This window comes from Microcaecilia unicolor, chromosome 13 (genome assembly GCF_901765095.1).
Source record: "Microcaecilia unicolor chromosome 13, aMicUni1.1, whole genome shotgun sequence".
Taxonomy (NCBI): domain Eukaryota; kingdom Metazoa; phylum Chordata; class Amphibia; order Gymnophiona; family Siphonopidae; genus Microcaecilia; species Microcaecilia unicolor.
Window position 1 is genome coordinate 62,445,767 of NC_044043.1, and position 13,950 is coordinate 62,459,716.

The 13,950-nt window shown below is 50.2% G+C and overlaps 1 protein-coding gene across 2 annotated transcripts in view; it reads left to right on the top strand.

The window, feature by feature from the left end:
- The window catches only part of SLC43A2 (solute carrier family 43 member 2), a 73,864-nt gene that overhangs the window by 19,279 nt on the left and 40,635 nt on the right, over positions 1-13,950 (top strand). For both annotated transcript variants that reach the window (XM_030222088.1, XM_030222089.1), the window contains exons 8-9: positions 4,292-4,494; positions 4,799-4,945. In XM_030222088.1, coding sequence (XP_030077948.1) covers positions 4,292-4,494; positions 4,799-4,945 — 350 coding nt within the window. The remainder of the gene's footprint in view (positions 1-4,291; positions 4,495-4,798; positions 4,946-13,950) is intronic.

Genomic DNA, 13,950 nt, shown 5'->3' on the forward strand with positions numbered 1-13,950 from the left:
GAAAATGTACCCTCCTGATAGAGAGGCGCGTAATAATTTGCAAAATCCCTTTGAATCGCCTCTTGCTCTTTGACTGTCTTTCCCCCTCCATCCCTCATCTTTGCAATAAACTTCTTTCCCCGATGTTGCTTCACCAATGCTGCCAATAGCTTTCCTGTTTTGTTGCCCCAGCGGTGCAACTTAAATTTATATAGTTTAATATTATATAGCGCTCCAGCATCTAACACTTCCTGTATTTCTTTCTTGCACTTCATGTACAATTGTCTGTTACTCTCGGAAGCGGACCCAATTAGATTCCTACGGGCCTCTCTCAATTTTTCCGTGAGGTCTCTAAACTGCGCCTCCCGTCGTCTCCTCTGTGCAACTGTGTAAGAGATAATCTTACCCCGCAAAACTGCCTTTGCAGCCTCCCAAAATATTCTTGGGCTCTCTGATGATCCCTCATTATCCGCTGCATAATCCAACCAACTCTGGCGTAAAAAAATTTGAAATTCACTACTCTGGTACATTTGCCGGATTCATCCTCCACCTGGCCGGCCGACCGCCGTTCCCCCACTGCAAATCCGCCCACACTGGAGCGTGATCAGAGACATCTGGCTCGCCAATTCCCGTTTTAATGGTCATCAGGCTTAACGACTGGGACACCAGTAAGTAGTCAAGGCGCGATTGAACCCCATGTGGATGTGAGAAAAAAGTGTAGTCGTGCTCCTCCAGATGTTGAAAGCGCCAAACGTCCACTAGCCCCAATTTTCCCATTACCAAATTCACCCCTCTCTCATCATGGTCTTTCCCCACCTTCTTTGGGGGCTTGCAATCTATGGTGGGATCGCTGGTTATGTTAAAATCTCCCCCCACAATTAGCTGGTATTCATCAAATGGTATTAATTTAGCGATCATTGTAGTGAAAAATTTGTGTGTATAAACATTGGGCGCATACACACTGCAGAATCCCACCTTAGCACCCTGCAAAGAGCCTGCCACTATCACAAATCTTCCCTCTTCATCTTGGTACATTTTATGCAGGCTAAACGCCACTGACTTGCGAATCAAAATGGCAACACCGCGCTGCCTTCCATTATAAGCTGCAAAATAAATGTCCCCCACCCAATCCCTCTTTAATTTAAGATGTTCTTGTTTACTTAGGTGTGTCTCCTGTAGCAGAGCTATGTCAGCTTTCTGTCTCTTTAATGCCTGCAGAATTTTTTTACGTTTGATAGGGGAATGTACGCCATCAACATTCAATGTTACTATTTTTAAATTAGCCAGCATCCAATCTGGAGCGACCAAAAATCACTGTCATACCCTGTTGTAATTTCCCGGGAGCCTCCCAGCCCAGCTCCCAGTACTCTCGTTCTTCCAGCCAATATTGTCCATCATCTCCAGCCATGCTCTCCCCTCTCCTGTTCCCTTGTTCCCCATAATTCCTATTATTATACAAATCCAGGATCCTACCTACCCTCTCCCACCCTCCGCCCACCCACTCCCAACTCTTCCCCTTCCTCCCGTCTCCCTTCCTTAACCTCAGTGCCCCCCCCCCCCCCCCCCCCCCCCAAACCAAACATCCCCCCGTGTGCACAACAATTTCCTTCACACACTCCCCCCCCCCCCCCCCCCCCCCCCCCCCTTTCACACCACCAACCCCCCAAGTACCTCCCTCTGGATTGAAACAGTTATACAAACTTCCCCCAGGTTCCCAACATTGTAGTTTCAGTAACATAAAAAAGACAACCATTAAACAGCAGAAAAAGAACTTATCATATCACTTTGAGACTGCTTGCAGTACTGTCCAGCAATTAAGATACTCTATTCCCGCGAGAATGTAGGTCCCTGCGGCCTTCATCGCAACATCCTCGCCTACCACAAGTTAGCAGGATCGCAGCCCTCATTGTCCAGACTCATGCTCTCCCCGTCCAACTCCATCAGACCTTGTAGCTGGAACAAATATCCTAAATCCAGTTCTTGTATTCCTCTCCTCATTACAGTCTCTCTACAAACGCTTCTAATTCCTCAGGCTCGGTGAAGTACAGGGATTTATTATCATGAAGGACCCTGACTTTTGCTGGGTACAGCAAGGCAAACCGTACTCCCTTGTCATACAGTCTTTTGCAGTGGCGCCCCATCTGCTTCCGCTGGTCCGACACCAAAGCGGAGTAGTCCTGGAAAAGCAAGATTTTATTCCCCTCATATTCCAGCCTTGGCTTACTTCTATACTTCTGCAGAAGTGCTTCTTTTTCTTTGTAGTTTAAGATTCTTGCCAAAACCTGTCGCGGCCTTGTTTCATTGGCTCTTACAGCCCCCACTCTGTGAACCCTCTCTACCTGCAGAGTAGATCCCTCCAACTCCAGGCCCAACTGTGTGGGAAGCCAGTGCTCTACTAACTGTCGAAGATCCGCTGCTTTCACTGATTCCGGGACTCCCACAATCCTCAAGTTGTTCCGCCTGCTCCGATTTTCTAGATCCTCTGCCTTCTGTATTAGTTGTTCGCATCGCTGTTCCAGCGCTTCTACTCTGCTTGTTGTGCTCGCCGCCACATCTTCACACTGCGATATGCGCTCTTCCGCGTGCTGAATACGCGTGCCCTAGCGCTCCAGTGTTTCTTGAATCTGATCCACAGATGCCTGCAGCTTCGACAGCTTCTCCTCCAACACAGCAGAGATCTGTGCCAGATCCCTCGCCAGATCAGACGGTAGCATTCCCGTCACCATCGGCTCCGGAGCCGCCGCCATCTTGCTATGCACAGCTCGAGCACTCGTTTTGCCCCGCAGAGTCTTAGCGGGCATAACCAACGTGCCGCCCCACCAAGAAAGGTACGGCGATCTTTCTTTTCACCGCTCTCGCTTCTTAAAATCCTAGTTCTGCTACTTGGGGTTCGCTACAGGGTCTTTGCGGGCGAATTTATCAAGTTTTTGAGCGCGGAGGTCGGAGCCGGTTTTCAGGGCCTCCGCTCAGCTCCACGTCATCACGTGACCCCCTCATCCCCAATGATTTCTAGGTTACTGGGGACCACGCTCCCAGTAGTCTGTCAGTTCCCAGAAAGCACTTAGACCTAATACACAAACCACAAGGATTCTTTCAGTCCAGACAGAGAGGCAATAAACTAAATATTGTCTCTTCCTTAGCATCCCTCCAGGGGCGTAGCCAGACTTCGGTGGGAGGGGGGTCCAGAGCCTGAGGTGAGGGGGCACATTTTAACCCCCCCCCCCTCCCCTCCGGCCATTGCCGACCCGCCACCACCACCACAAACAACAACTTTGACAACCCCCTCCCCTCCCCCGCCATCGCCGTGGGCTACCTTTGCTGGCGTGGGACCCCAATCCCCGCCAGCCGAGGTCCTCTTCTTCCCGTGCAAGGCTTTGTTCTGTTTCGTCAGAAACAGAACGAAGCCTTTGCTGGAAGAAGAGGACCTCGGCTTGCGGGGATTGGGGTCCCCTGCCAGCAAAGGTAGCCCACAGCGATGGCGGGGGAGGGCTGGCGGCAGGAGGGGGGGTCCAGGGCCAAATCTAGGGGGGCCAAGACCCCCCCCCCCCCGGCCCCACGTAGCTACGCCACTGCATCCCTCTGGATCGGCCCTGAATGTGACTGATGGCTGCCAATATCTTCAAAACCAGCCATGCACAACCCATCAGTCACATTCTGGGCTGGTCCGGGACTAAAGGAAAGCAAATTAGCAGGTAAGATCTAATTTCTCCGTAAAAATCAAACAGTAGAACAAAATAGTGCAATTAGCAAACAATAACAGGTAACTGAAATATGGATCAATTATAACACAACTAAACATTTGCATACTTCCTAGAAAGTACCTGGGGAGATCAGGGCATATAATTAATTGAGCCTCAGCATAGAGATCTCTTTTTCTCCCGGGCTAAAAACTGAAGCAAAAGCCAGCAACAACTGCTGGGTAATTTTAAACTCCAGGCCAATCTCCAGTCAACAAATTTTAAAAGTATACTGCTCACAGTACTGTAGATTCATTTCTTCACTGAGTGAAACTAAGAGGGCATCCAAAAACATGCACCAACTGAGGGCCAAATTAGAGAAATGCATTTCAGAATTAATAAAGGCAATTTTACATGCTTAAAAACACTGTTCTGTCACACCATACTTCTCCTCTTCCCATCCGTATGGCGAATGCCCCTCCCTTATTCTGCTCAGGCGCGCACACTGGGTGTTCACTCCCCCTCCACCGATAATGCATACTTTCCATCCCTTGCTTTTACATCTAATTCCTCTGTATGACTATTGCCTGATCCACCTCACCACGATTACTGCATTTTTTTTGTCTTCTCTTCAGAGTGAAGATTAAGTTCAGCTGGTTGGGATTTGATCATAAAATCACAGGGAAGCAATTTTACAAACAAGTGACCACTGTGGGGCGCCGTCTGAGCGTGGGCAGCTCCATGAAGAACCCCAAAGAGTTAGCAGCACTACAAGAGGGCAACAAATTGTGTCTGTCTACCATAGATCTGGAAGTTAAATGTCAAGCAGACAGTGCAGGTATCTGTCCTTTCACTATTAATTGAAACACTGGAGTCTGGAAGGAAGGCGGAAAGTGAGGGAACATGGTGAACCAAATATTTTTTATTCATCCAGGCTATCAATGGTAACAACATGTTACTATCTTATGGCTGTTCAGTGGGCTCTTGGGGCTGGTCTGAGGGGATTTGGTATTTTACCACAAGCACTGCAGCCTGGTTGGTAGTCCTAGCAAGAGGAAAATGGATATGGAGACTAGAATGATTTAATAGGAAGGCATATGTGCTCTTGCGGAAATGACTGGTGGTGATTTTTTTCTTCACAGCTTCCCCCTCTTTTATGCAGAGTATTTTCAGTCCCATTTTGCTTCTGAGCCTCGTTACCATGTGTGTCACACAGCTGCGGCTTATCTTCTATATGGGAGCCATGAACAACATCCTAGAGTTTATGGTGCCTGGAGACTTGGAAACAGGTATGTTTGACATATATTTTACACTAAGGGGCTAATTTTTGAAAGCGAAAAGTGTCATAAAGCAGCACTTTGACAAATGTCTTCTAAAAACATAGAAACATGACGGCAAATAAGGGCCAAATGGCCCTTCCTTGTCATCAAGCAGATGAAGCCATTACGTATGGGTTATGTCCATCAACCAGCAGGGGAGATAGAGAGCACTCAAACTTTCACAGTGCCCTCTTGGCCAGCTAGCTCCACTGCCTCTTCAGTATTCTCTATCTCCCTTAGCAGGGTGGCTGCAGCTTGTTCGAGCTCCAGAAAAATCTGCCAGGAGGTGGTTCCTGGCTTGCCAGTTGTTAACCGGGGTGTTGGAGGCTATAGCAGCTTCACTTTAAAGGCACATGGGTTAGCCCTTTCCCTGCCTTACCCATACCTCTGTGGATGTGGACATATTGCCTTGCTTTCCCTGTCCTTACCCACCAACAGTGGATGCAGGCATATAGGTTCGCCCTTCCCCTGCCTTTCCCACTCATCTGAGCCTCCGGAGTCTTCAATACCTCTGCTTTCCTCACAGCTTAAAAAAAAAAAAAAAAGTCGCGTCGCGTTTTTAAACGCAGAGACGCTGGAACAGAGGTTTTTTGACCTGATTTTCAGCAGGATCGTAGTTGTACACTAGATCCTTTGAGGTAAGAGTGTTTTCCAACTCCTCCGGGGTGGGCCCGCGATCGGGGCGATTTTGGCGCGAACCGCCATTTTGGATTTTACCGCCGTTTTTCGGCGATGGCTGCGGACAATGTAAAGCGTTGTTCCACTTGTGGCAAGCGCAAATCAGCAGCAGGGCTCTGTAAATCGTGCTGTATTGGCGTAGGAGCCGGCCCGAGCATAGCGAGCGATGTTTCTTCCCGCTCTGAGCTGGCAGCGGGCGCCATTTTGCTTACACCGCATGGCGCGGCCTCCGTGGACACGGAGAGACCTGAGCCGGGTGGGGCACCTCGAGATGAGGTTATTTCAGGAGTGGCTAGCACCAGACAGGATTTGGGTGCCCAGGGTGAGATTTTCTCCCCGGATTTTGTGCTTTTGCTGCATAAAGCATACATGATGAAAAGAGCCCTTCCTCAAGGGTCGCCTGAGGCTCCTCTGATTGCCCCCCCCCCCCCCCCCCCCCCCCCCCCGATGGATTCTGGCCTGGGACTGCCCAGTGAGGCTTTTTTCCCAGATGCTTGGCCTAAAGATAAGCGCAGAAGGGTTAATTCCCCTTCAGATTGTGGTGCACCTTTTTCCCCCCCGTGGTCGGGGTGTGAGGATTCGGAGAACTCTGACAGACGTTCTTGGTCTGAGGAACCAGAGTCGGGTGCGGATTTACCACAGGATCTGGATGATTCCTCCGCGGTGAGGATTTTCCACCGTGATGAGCTGCTAGCGCTTATTTCAGATACCCTGCAGGCCCTCTTGATTGAAGATCCTGACAGTGGCATGGCCTCCTCTGGTAATCCCAGGATGGCTAGTACCAAGAAAGCTGCTCGGGCCTTCCCTTTGCATGACTCCATTCTAGAGCTTGTTTCGGCTCAGTGGGCTGACCCCGAGGGACCTTTGAGAGTTTCCAGGGCTATGGGGCAGTTATACCCTTTGCGTGAGGGACGTATGGCTCGTTTTCAAATGCCTACAGTGGATGCCCTAGTCACTGCGGTGACAAAGAGAACTACCCTCCGTTGAAGGAGGTGTTGCCCTGAAGGATGTTCAAGACCGTAGGCTGGAAACAGCGTTGAAACGGTCCTTTGAAATTGCAGGTCTCACTGTTCGGGCATCTGCATGCAGCTGTTATGCTGTGAGAGCCTGCCTAGCTTGGCTGCAACAGGCAGTGGCTCAGCCCGGAGATGGAGCGGAGCCCTTCTTGGATGTGGCTCCGCGGATGGAGGTGGCCTTGTCCTTTCTGGCTGATGCCCTTTATGACCTTGTCAGAACTTCGGCTAAACAAATGGCAGTAGCAGTGGCGGCTCGCCGTCTGTGGCTACAACACTGGGCAGCGGACATGGCCTCTAAGCAAAGGTTGGTGAAGTTGCCTTTTCAAGGACTTCTCCTATTTGGTGAGGAGTTAGAGAAAATTGTGAAAGGCCTGGGTGATCCAAAACCCCAGCGCTTGCCCGAAGATAGGCAGAGGCCTTCCTCTAAGGGCCAGGCGGTCCACTCCTCGTACAGACCTCGCTTCCGTGAAGCTAGAAGGTACCGCCCGGGGCGTTCTGCTGGGTTCACTTCACGTGCCCGTGGTCAGCAGAGGAACTCCTTTCGCTCGGACAAGCGTTCCGCAGCCGGTGGCTCAAGACCAGGAGTTCAGGGGTGACCCTCTCAATGATGGTGCGCCGGCCCTCTCCTCGATGCCTGTCATCGGAGGACGGCTTTCCCTCTTTGTCGAGGAGTGGGCCAAGATTTCCTCAGATCAGTGGGTTCTGGACCTGATCAGAGATGGATACAGAATAGAATTCAACGCCCCAGTAAGAGACGTGTTTGTGGAGTCCCGATGTGGTTCTGCCATCAAACGGGCGGCGGTGGAGGAGACTTTACAAGGTCTGATTCAGTTAGGGGCAGTGACCCTGGTGCCTCCCGCCGAGCAAGGCTGCGGTCGATACTCCATCTACTTTGTGGTGCCGCGAAAAGGTGGGTCCTTTCGCCCTATTCTGGACTTAAAAGAAGTGAACAAGTCCCTAAGAGTGCGGCATTTCCACATGGAATCCCTGCGCTCCGTCATTGCGGCGGTTCAGCCAGGAGAGTTTCTCACGTCTCTAGACCTGAAAGAAGCTTACTTGCACATACCGATTTGGCCCCCGCACCAGAAGTTTCTGAGGTTTGCGGTGTTGGGAAAACATTTCCAGTTCAGGGCCTTGCCTTTTGGCCTCGCCACAGCTCCCCGAACCTTTTCGAAGGTAATGGTGGTTGTAGCTGCTTTTCTCAGGCGAGAAGGTATCAGGGTTCACCCGTACCTAGACGACTGGCTCATCAGAGCAGACTCTGCAACAGAGAGCTTACAAGCTACAGCCAGAGTGGTCTCAGTACTGCAATCTCTAGGCTGGGTCGTCAATATGGCCAAAAGTCACCTGTCCCCTTCACAATCTCTAGAGTTTTTGGGGGCCAGGTTCGACACAGTCTCGGGCTATGTGTTCCTACCCGAGCTAAGGCGGTGCAAGCTTCAGAATCAGGTCCGTCTGCTCCTGAGGATGCCCCGCCCGCGAGCTTGGGACATTGTCCAGCTGCTGGGATCGATGACAGCCACGATGGAAGTGGTACCCTGGGCGAGAGCGCACCTGAGACCTCTACAGTATTCCCTACTCCGGAGATGGTCTCCTATTTCTCAGGATTACCAATGCAGACTTGGCTCCCTGCGGCCCGTCTCAGCATGGAGTGGTGGCTCTCGGACAGCATGCTGCGGTGAGGAATGCCGCTGACGCTCCCCGTTTGGTGCCTAGTGGTAACAGATGCCAGCCTGAAGGGCTGGGGCGCACACTGCAAGGGGAAGCATGCCCAGGGTCTATGGACACCCGAGGAGTCGGAGTGGTCTATCAACCGCCTAGAGTTGAAAGCGGTGTTTCAGGCGCTTCTGGCCTTTCAAGTGACCCTGGAAGGATTGGCTGTCAGAGTGATGTCGGACAACACGACAACGGTGGCCTATATAAATCGACAAGGCGGAACAAGGTGCAGAGCACTAGCCGCGCAGGCCGAACTGATTTGCCACTGGGCCGAGCTGCATCTTCAGTGTCTGTCGGCAGCTCATATTGCAGGTCAGAGCAATGTGCAGGCCGATTATCTGAGCAGGCATCAGATCGATCCAGCAGAATGGAATCTGGCAGACGAAGTATTCCTGCAGATCTGTGCCAAATGGGACAAGCCCGTGATGGATCTAATGGCGACAAGTGCCAATACCAAAGTCCCGTGCTTCTTCAGCAGACGGAGAGATCCTCGCTCGGCGGGGTTGGATGCCTTGGCTCAACCCTGGTCTCCGGGTCTACTTTATGTGTTTCCCCCATGGCCCTTGATAGGGCGCCTGCTCTTGCGGATTCGGCTGCACCCAGGAGAAGTGGTCCTCATCGCCCCGGATTGGCCAAGGAGACCTTGGTATGCAGACCTCCGACAGATGCTCCTGGAGGCTCCTCTGCCGTTACCTCTGGTACCGAACCTGTTGACTCAGGGACCGGTAGCCATGGAGGATGCCGGCTGCTTATGGCATGGCTATTGAGAGGGCGCAATTGAGGGATAAAGGTTATTTCCACTCTCCTGCGAGCCCGCAAGCGGTCCACTTCCGTGGCTTCTGCCAGGATTTGGTGCCTGTTTGAGTCTTGGTGTGCTTCCAGAGCCATTGTTCCAATGCGGGCTCCTGTCTCGCCGATTCTGGACTTTTTGCAGGAAGGTGTCCAAAAAGGCTTGGCCTATAATTCCCTGCGGGTGCAAGTGGCAGCGTTGGCCTCCCTTCGTGGTAAGGTGGAAGGCGTGTCTTTGGCTGCTCACCCAGATGTGGCACGGTTTTTTAGAGGGGTGCTTCGGCTCCGACCTCCAGTGCGAGCACCCTGTCCAGCTTGGAACCTGGGGCTAGTTTTGAAAACCCTGCAGGCATCTCCTTTTGAGCCGCTTCGGCGAGCATCGGAGAAAGACTTGACACTGAAGGCCGTTTTACTGGTGGCCATTACCTCGGCGAGACGGGTGTCAGAGCTCCAGGCGCTGTCCTGTAGAGACCCATTTCTGCAATTTTCAGAGTCCGGAGTCACGGTTCGGACCGTGCCTTCCTTTATGCCTAAGGTGGTTTCAGCCTTTCACTTAAACCAGCCTATTTTCTTGCCCTCTTTTTTTCAGAGGAAGAGTTTCCAGAATATTTTGGGCAGCTGCACCTTTTGGATGTGCGCAGGACTCTGCTGCAGTATCTGCGAGTTACTAACTCTTTCAGGACGTCTGATTATCTGTTTGTTTTGCTATCCGGTTCTCGCAGAGGGTCTTCAGCGTCTAAAGCCACTATTGCCCGCTGGCTCAAAGAAACTATCTTTTCAGCTTATCTGCTGGCCGGCAGGGTTCCGCCTGTAGCCTTTAAGGCACATTCTACTAGAGCGATTTCTTCCTCTTGGGCTGAAACTGGAGCACTCTCTCTTCAAGAGATATGCAGTGCAGCAACATGGGCTTCTAAGCTCTCCTTTGCCCAACATTACAGGCTGGATGTGGCTGCCAGGAGGGATGCGCGTTTTGGTGCACAAGTGCTAGCGCGTGGTGTGGCTTGTTCCCACCTATCTAGGGATTGCTTTGTTACATCCCATACGTAATGGCTTCATCTGCTTGATGACAAGGAAGGGAAAATTAGGTTCTTACCTTGGTAATTTTCTTTCCTTTAGTCATAGCAGATGAAGCCATGAGCCCTCCCTGTATGATTGTCTGTATGCTGTGAATCTGTTTTTCAGGTTCTGTTCTAATTTCCTGAAGTTCCTTCCTTGGGAGAAAGTTGGAAAACAATCTTCAGGATTCATGTTCAGTTTAAGTTTAGGAGGATGTGTTCATTCCCTCCAGCATGTTTTTTTTGGAGGATGTGTTGATTCTCTCCAGGAGGCGCGTGTGTTCCCCCTCCAGTTCTATAAATAGGAGGATGAGTTCATTCCCTCCAGTGTGTTGGGAGGATGTGTGTTCCCCTCCACTTATACAATAAGGAGGATGAGTTTATTCCCTCCAGGAGGATGTGCATTCCCTCCTTTATGAGTTCATGCCCTTGTGATGGGCCATCGTTCGCTGTGAGGAAAGCTCTTGTGATTCCCATTGCGGTTTGCCATACTGCTTTGGAAGCTTCAAATACTGAAGAGGAAGTGGAGCTAGCTGGCCAAGAGGGCACTGTGAAAGTTTGAGTGCTCTCTATCTCCCCTGCTGGTTGATGGACATAACCCATACGTAAAGGCTTCATCTGCTATGACTAAAGGAAAGAAAATTACCAAGGTAAGAACCTAATTTTCCCATCCAGTCTGCCCTTCCTCAGTAGCCGCTAACTCCTTTTCCTAAGGGATCCCACGTGTCTGTCCCACGCAGTCCTCGTCTCCATGACCTCGGAGGCCATTCCACGCATCCACCACCCTTTCCGTGAAAGAATATTTCGTTAGATTCCTCCTAAGCCTATTTCCTCTCACCTTCATCCTATGCCCTCTCATTCCAGTGTTTTCCTTCATTTGAAAAAGGAAATTTTAAAAACATCCAAATCAGTATTTTCGAAACCTATTTTGCACTCATTTATGTATGCAATATGTCTGCAGTGCGTCCAGATCATAAGAGGGCATGTTGGGGGCAGGATTAGGGTGGCTTTAGGGGGTTCCTAATACGTGGATGTCTTACAGCCATAATGGAAAATGAGAATGTCTAGGGTGAAAACTTCAACATACTGGTCTAGACTTGTTTTTAGAATGAATAAGCACAAAAAGATGCTCTAAATGACCAGATGACCACTGGAGAGATTCAGGGATGACACCCCCCTTTACTCCCTCAGTGGTCACTGACTCTCCTACACCCCAAATGTATGTGAATAAAAGTAGTACTAACCAGCCTCTATGGCGGCTTCAGATGTTATGGCCAGCAGCAAGCAGGTCCTTGGAGTAGCCTAGTAGTCAGTGCAGTGCATTGTGGAGAACGGGTGGTGCACTGCACATACATACACCTTTCCACCTGTCGTCATCATGTGGGACAAGTCAGTTTCTTTCTGTGGTTCTGTGAAGTTTTGCATTTGTTGGCATTTCCCTTCAGCTAGTGTCTCTGCTTGTCAGCAGTTTCTTGCCTTAATTTTTCACTTTTCTTTAATCTCATGGAATGTTTACATGGGGCCAGTGCCACCACCACCTCCTCCCTTAAGTATCCCAGTCAGATTTTTGGTATTTTTTTTTTGTTTTTTTTTTTGTTCAGAAGCTCACTAGGCCCCTTTAGGCCTCAAGCGTCCTGGTTGGGATACATTTTATCCAAAATCGAGACATTTGATTTCACTTTGGGTATTTTTCTCAACATGCTCCCTAAGACTCCCAGTGGTTTTAAAAAGTGCACCTGGTGCAACCATGTTCCTCATGGACACTCATAACTGGTGTCTGGGGCCCGACGATAATCCTTCTTGTAAACTGTCTACGGATGTCAAGATGTACTACAGGTTGTGAGAAAAACAGTGCAAATGTATTTTTGGTGCAGAGAAGTCCGGTCCATTGACTTCAACATTGGGGGCATCAGTCCCAGTGGTACCCAAAGTTGCATTGAACACTGGGGACACCAACCTGGAGGTCTCCACCTACCTTGGCATCGTGTTTTGTAGCAGCCACCGGGATCAGGCACCATCAGATCTCACCCAGGAACAAGGAAGATTTCAACTTTGTCCTCGTTGATGCCGAGGGATCCCAATGTGGTGTATTTGGCGGAGGCCAAGAAGCATTGAAATAAGCCCCCCTCAGGGCATGGTATCAAGAGCACCGGGGCATCAGTCATTAATAACCTGAGAAATGTCTGTTGCATGAGGGCAACTCACCCTCCAAGGACTTGGAGCAAGTGCAACAGCTCCATTGAGCCAGGACCAGGCCATTGATTCAGCCCTGATGACTTGGAAGGGACTACACCAGCTGAGCCACAGCTTTTACCAATGGTGAGGACCTGATCCGGGCCATTGTTCAGGAAGAGATGGGGCGCCTTCTGACTCGGTGCAGTGCTGAGGCATTGAGTGCTTCAATGTTTGAACCAGTTGAGCTCCGGCCCATTCTGAAGACCCCTGCCTTGCCTGTTGCATGTTCATTGACACCAGCACCTCAAAGGGCATCAGATCCAATTCACATCAAGACGATGTCATTGTTCAATCCCTCTTGGGACGAAGCTTCCTCAGGGCACCGGATATGACCCATTTCTCAGTGCTCCCCATCCAAGGCCTGACATCTTGTCAGCAGACCAAGGCAGGCACAGACATCAGGAACATCAAAGGAGGATTATTTTTGCGTGTCTGATTTGGACCACTCCTGGAAGTCTGTGGAGGTACCAGATGTCCTCTCAGAGGAGGCATCCATTGGTTTTCCTTCAAACCCCTCCTCTCCACACAAAAGGAGAAAGTCACCACCTGAGGAACTCTCCTTTACTGATTTTATTAAGGAGAATGCTCTAAAGGCTTTCAGAGATTAAGCTTCTGGCATCAAATTCTTCTCAGTCAAACAATCAAGTTGCAGTGTATTATGTCAGCAAGCAGAAAAGTACAGGTTCATACCTCCTGTATCAGGAATCGGTCAGACTGTGGCGCTGGCCCACTTCTTCTGGAGTGGTTCTCAGAGCCACTCTTCTAGCAGGGAAGACCAGTTGTATGACAGACAAGACTGAGTCAGGTAATGCAGCCATGCGAGTGGTTGCTAAACATAGGCATAGCCTGAGAGATCTTCCAAGAGTGAGACGCCCCTATCTGTAAACTTCTTTGCCCCTCACCTGAACCACAAAGTCCTCCAGTACTGCTCTAGGCTGGGATCACTCAGCCGACTAGCCTTGGATGCCTTTCTTCTCAATTTCTCCTCTAATATCTCTCATAACGAAAACATGATCCTGATTGCCCCATACTGACTGAGGCAAATATGGTTCCCCCTACTCCTGGAGCTAGCTTGCAAGGACTCATGGAAACTGGATTGCTTTCCAACCCTCAGAATGAGGGGTCCCATTTTCATTCCAACTTTGTCCCTGTCCCTCACAGCTTGGATGTTGAGAGGCTAGAGATTGATTTCCTTATGTCTTCAAGGGTGTCTCCCAAGTTTTGCTTTCTTCTAGGAGAAAGTCCACTGGAAGGTCATATGGTTTCAAGTGAAGAATGTTTTCTGTTTGGTGTGAGGGCAAATCAATAGATCCTTTCTTCTGTCCTACACAAAAACTGTTTGAATACAAGGTCACCTCATTGCAACTGGAGCTTATTACCATGTAGAGGTAAGCCCATCTCTTGTTGTCTTTAGTTGTTCACTTCATGAGGAGCATGCTGTTACTCAGACATCCCAGCAGTGTCCCAGGATCTCAGCATTCTCCTC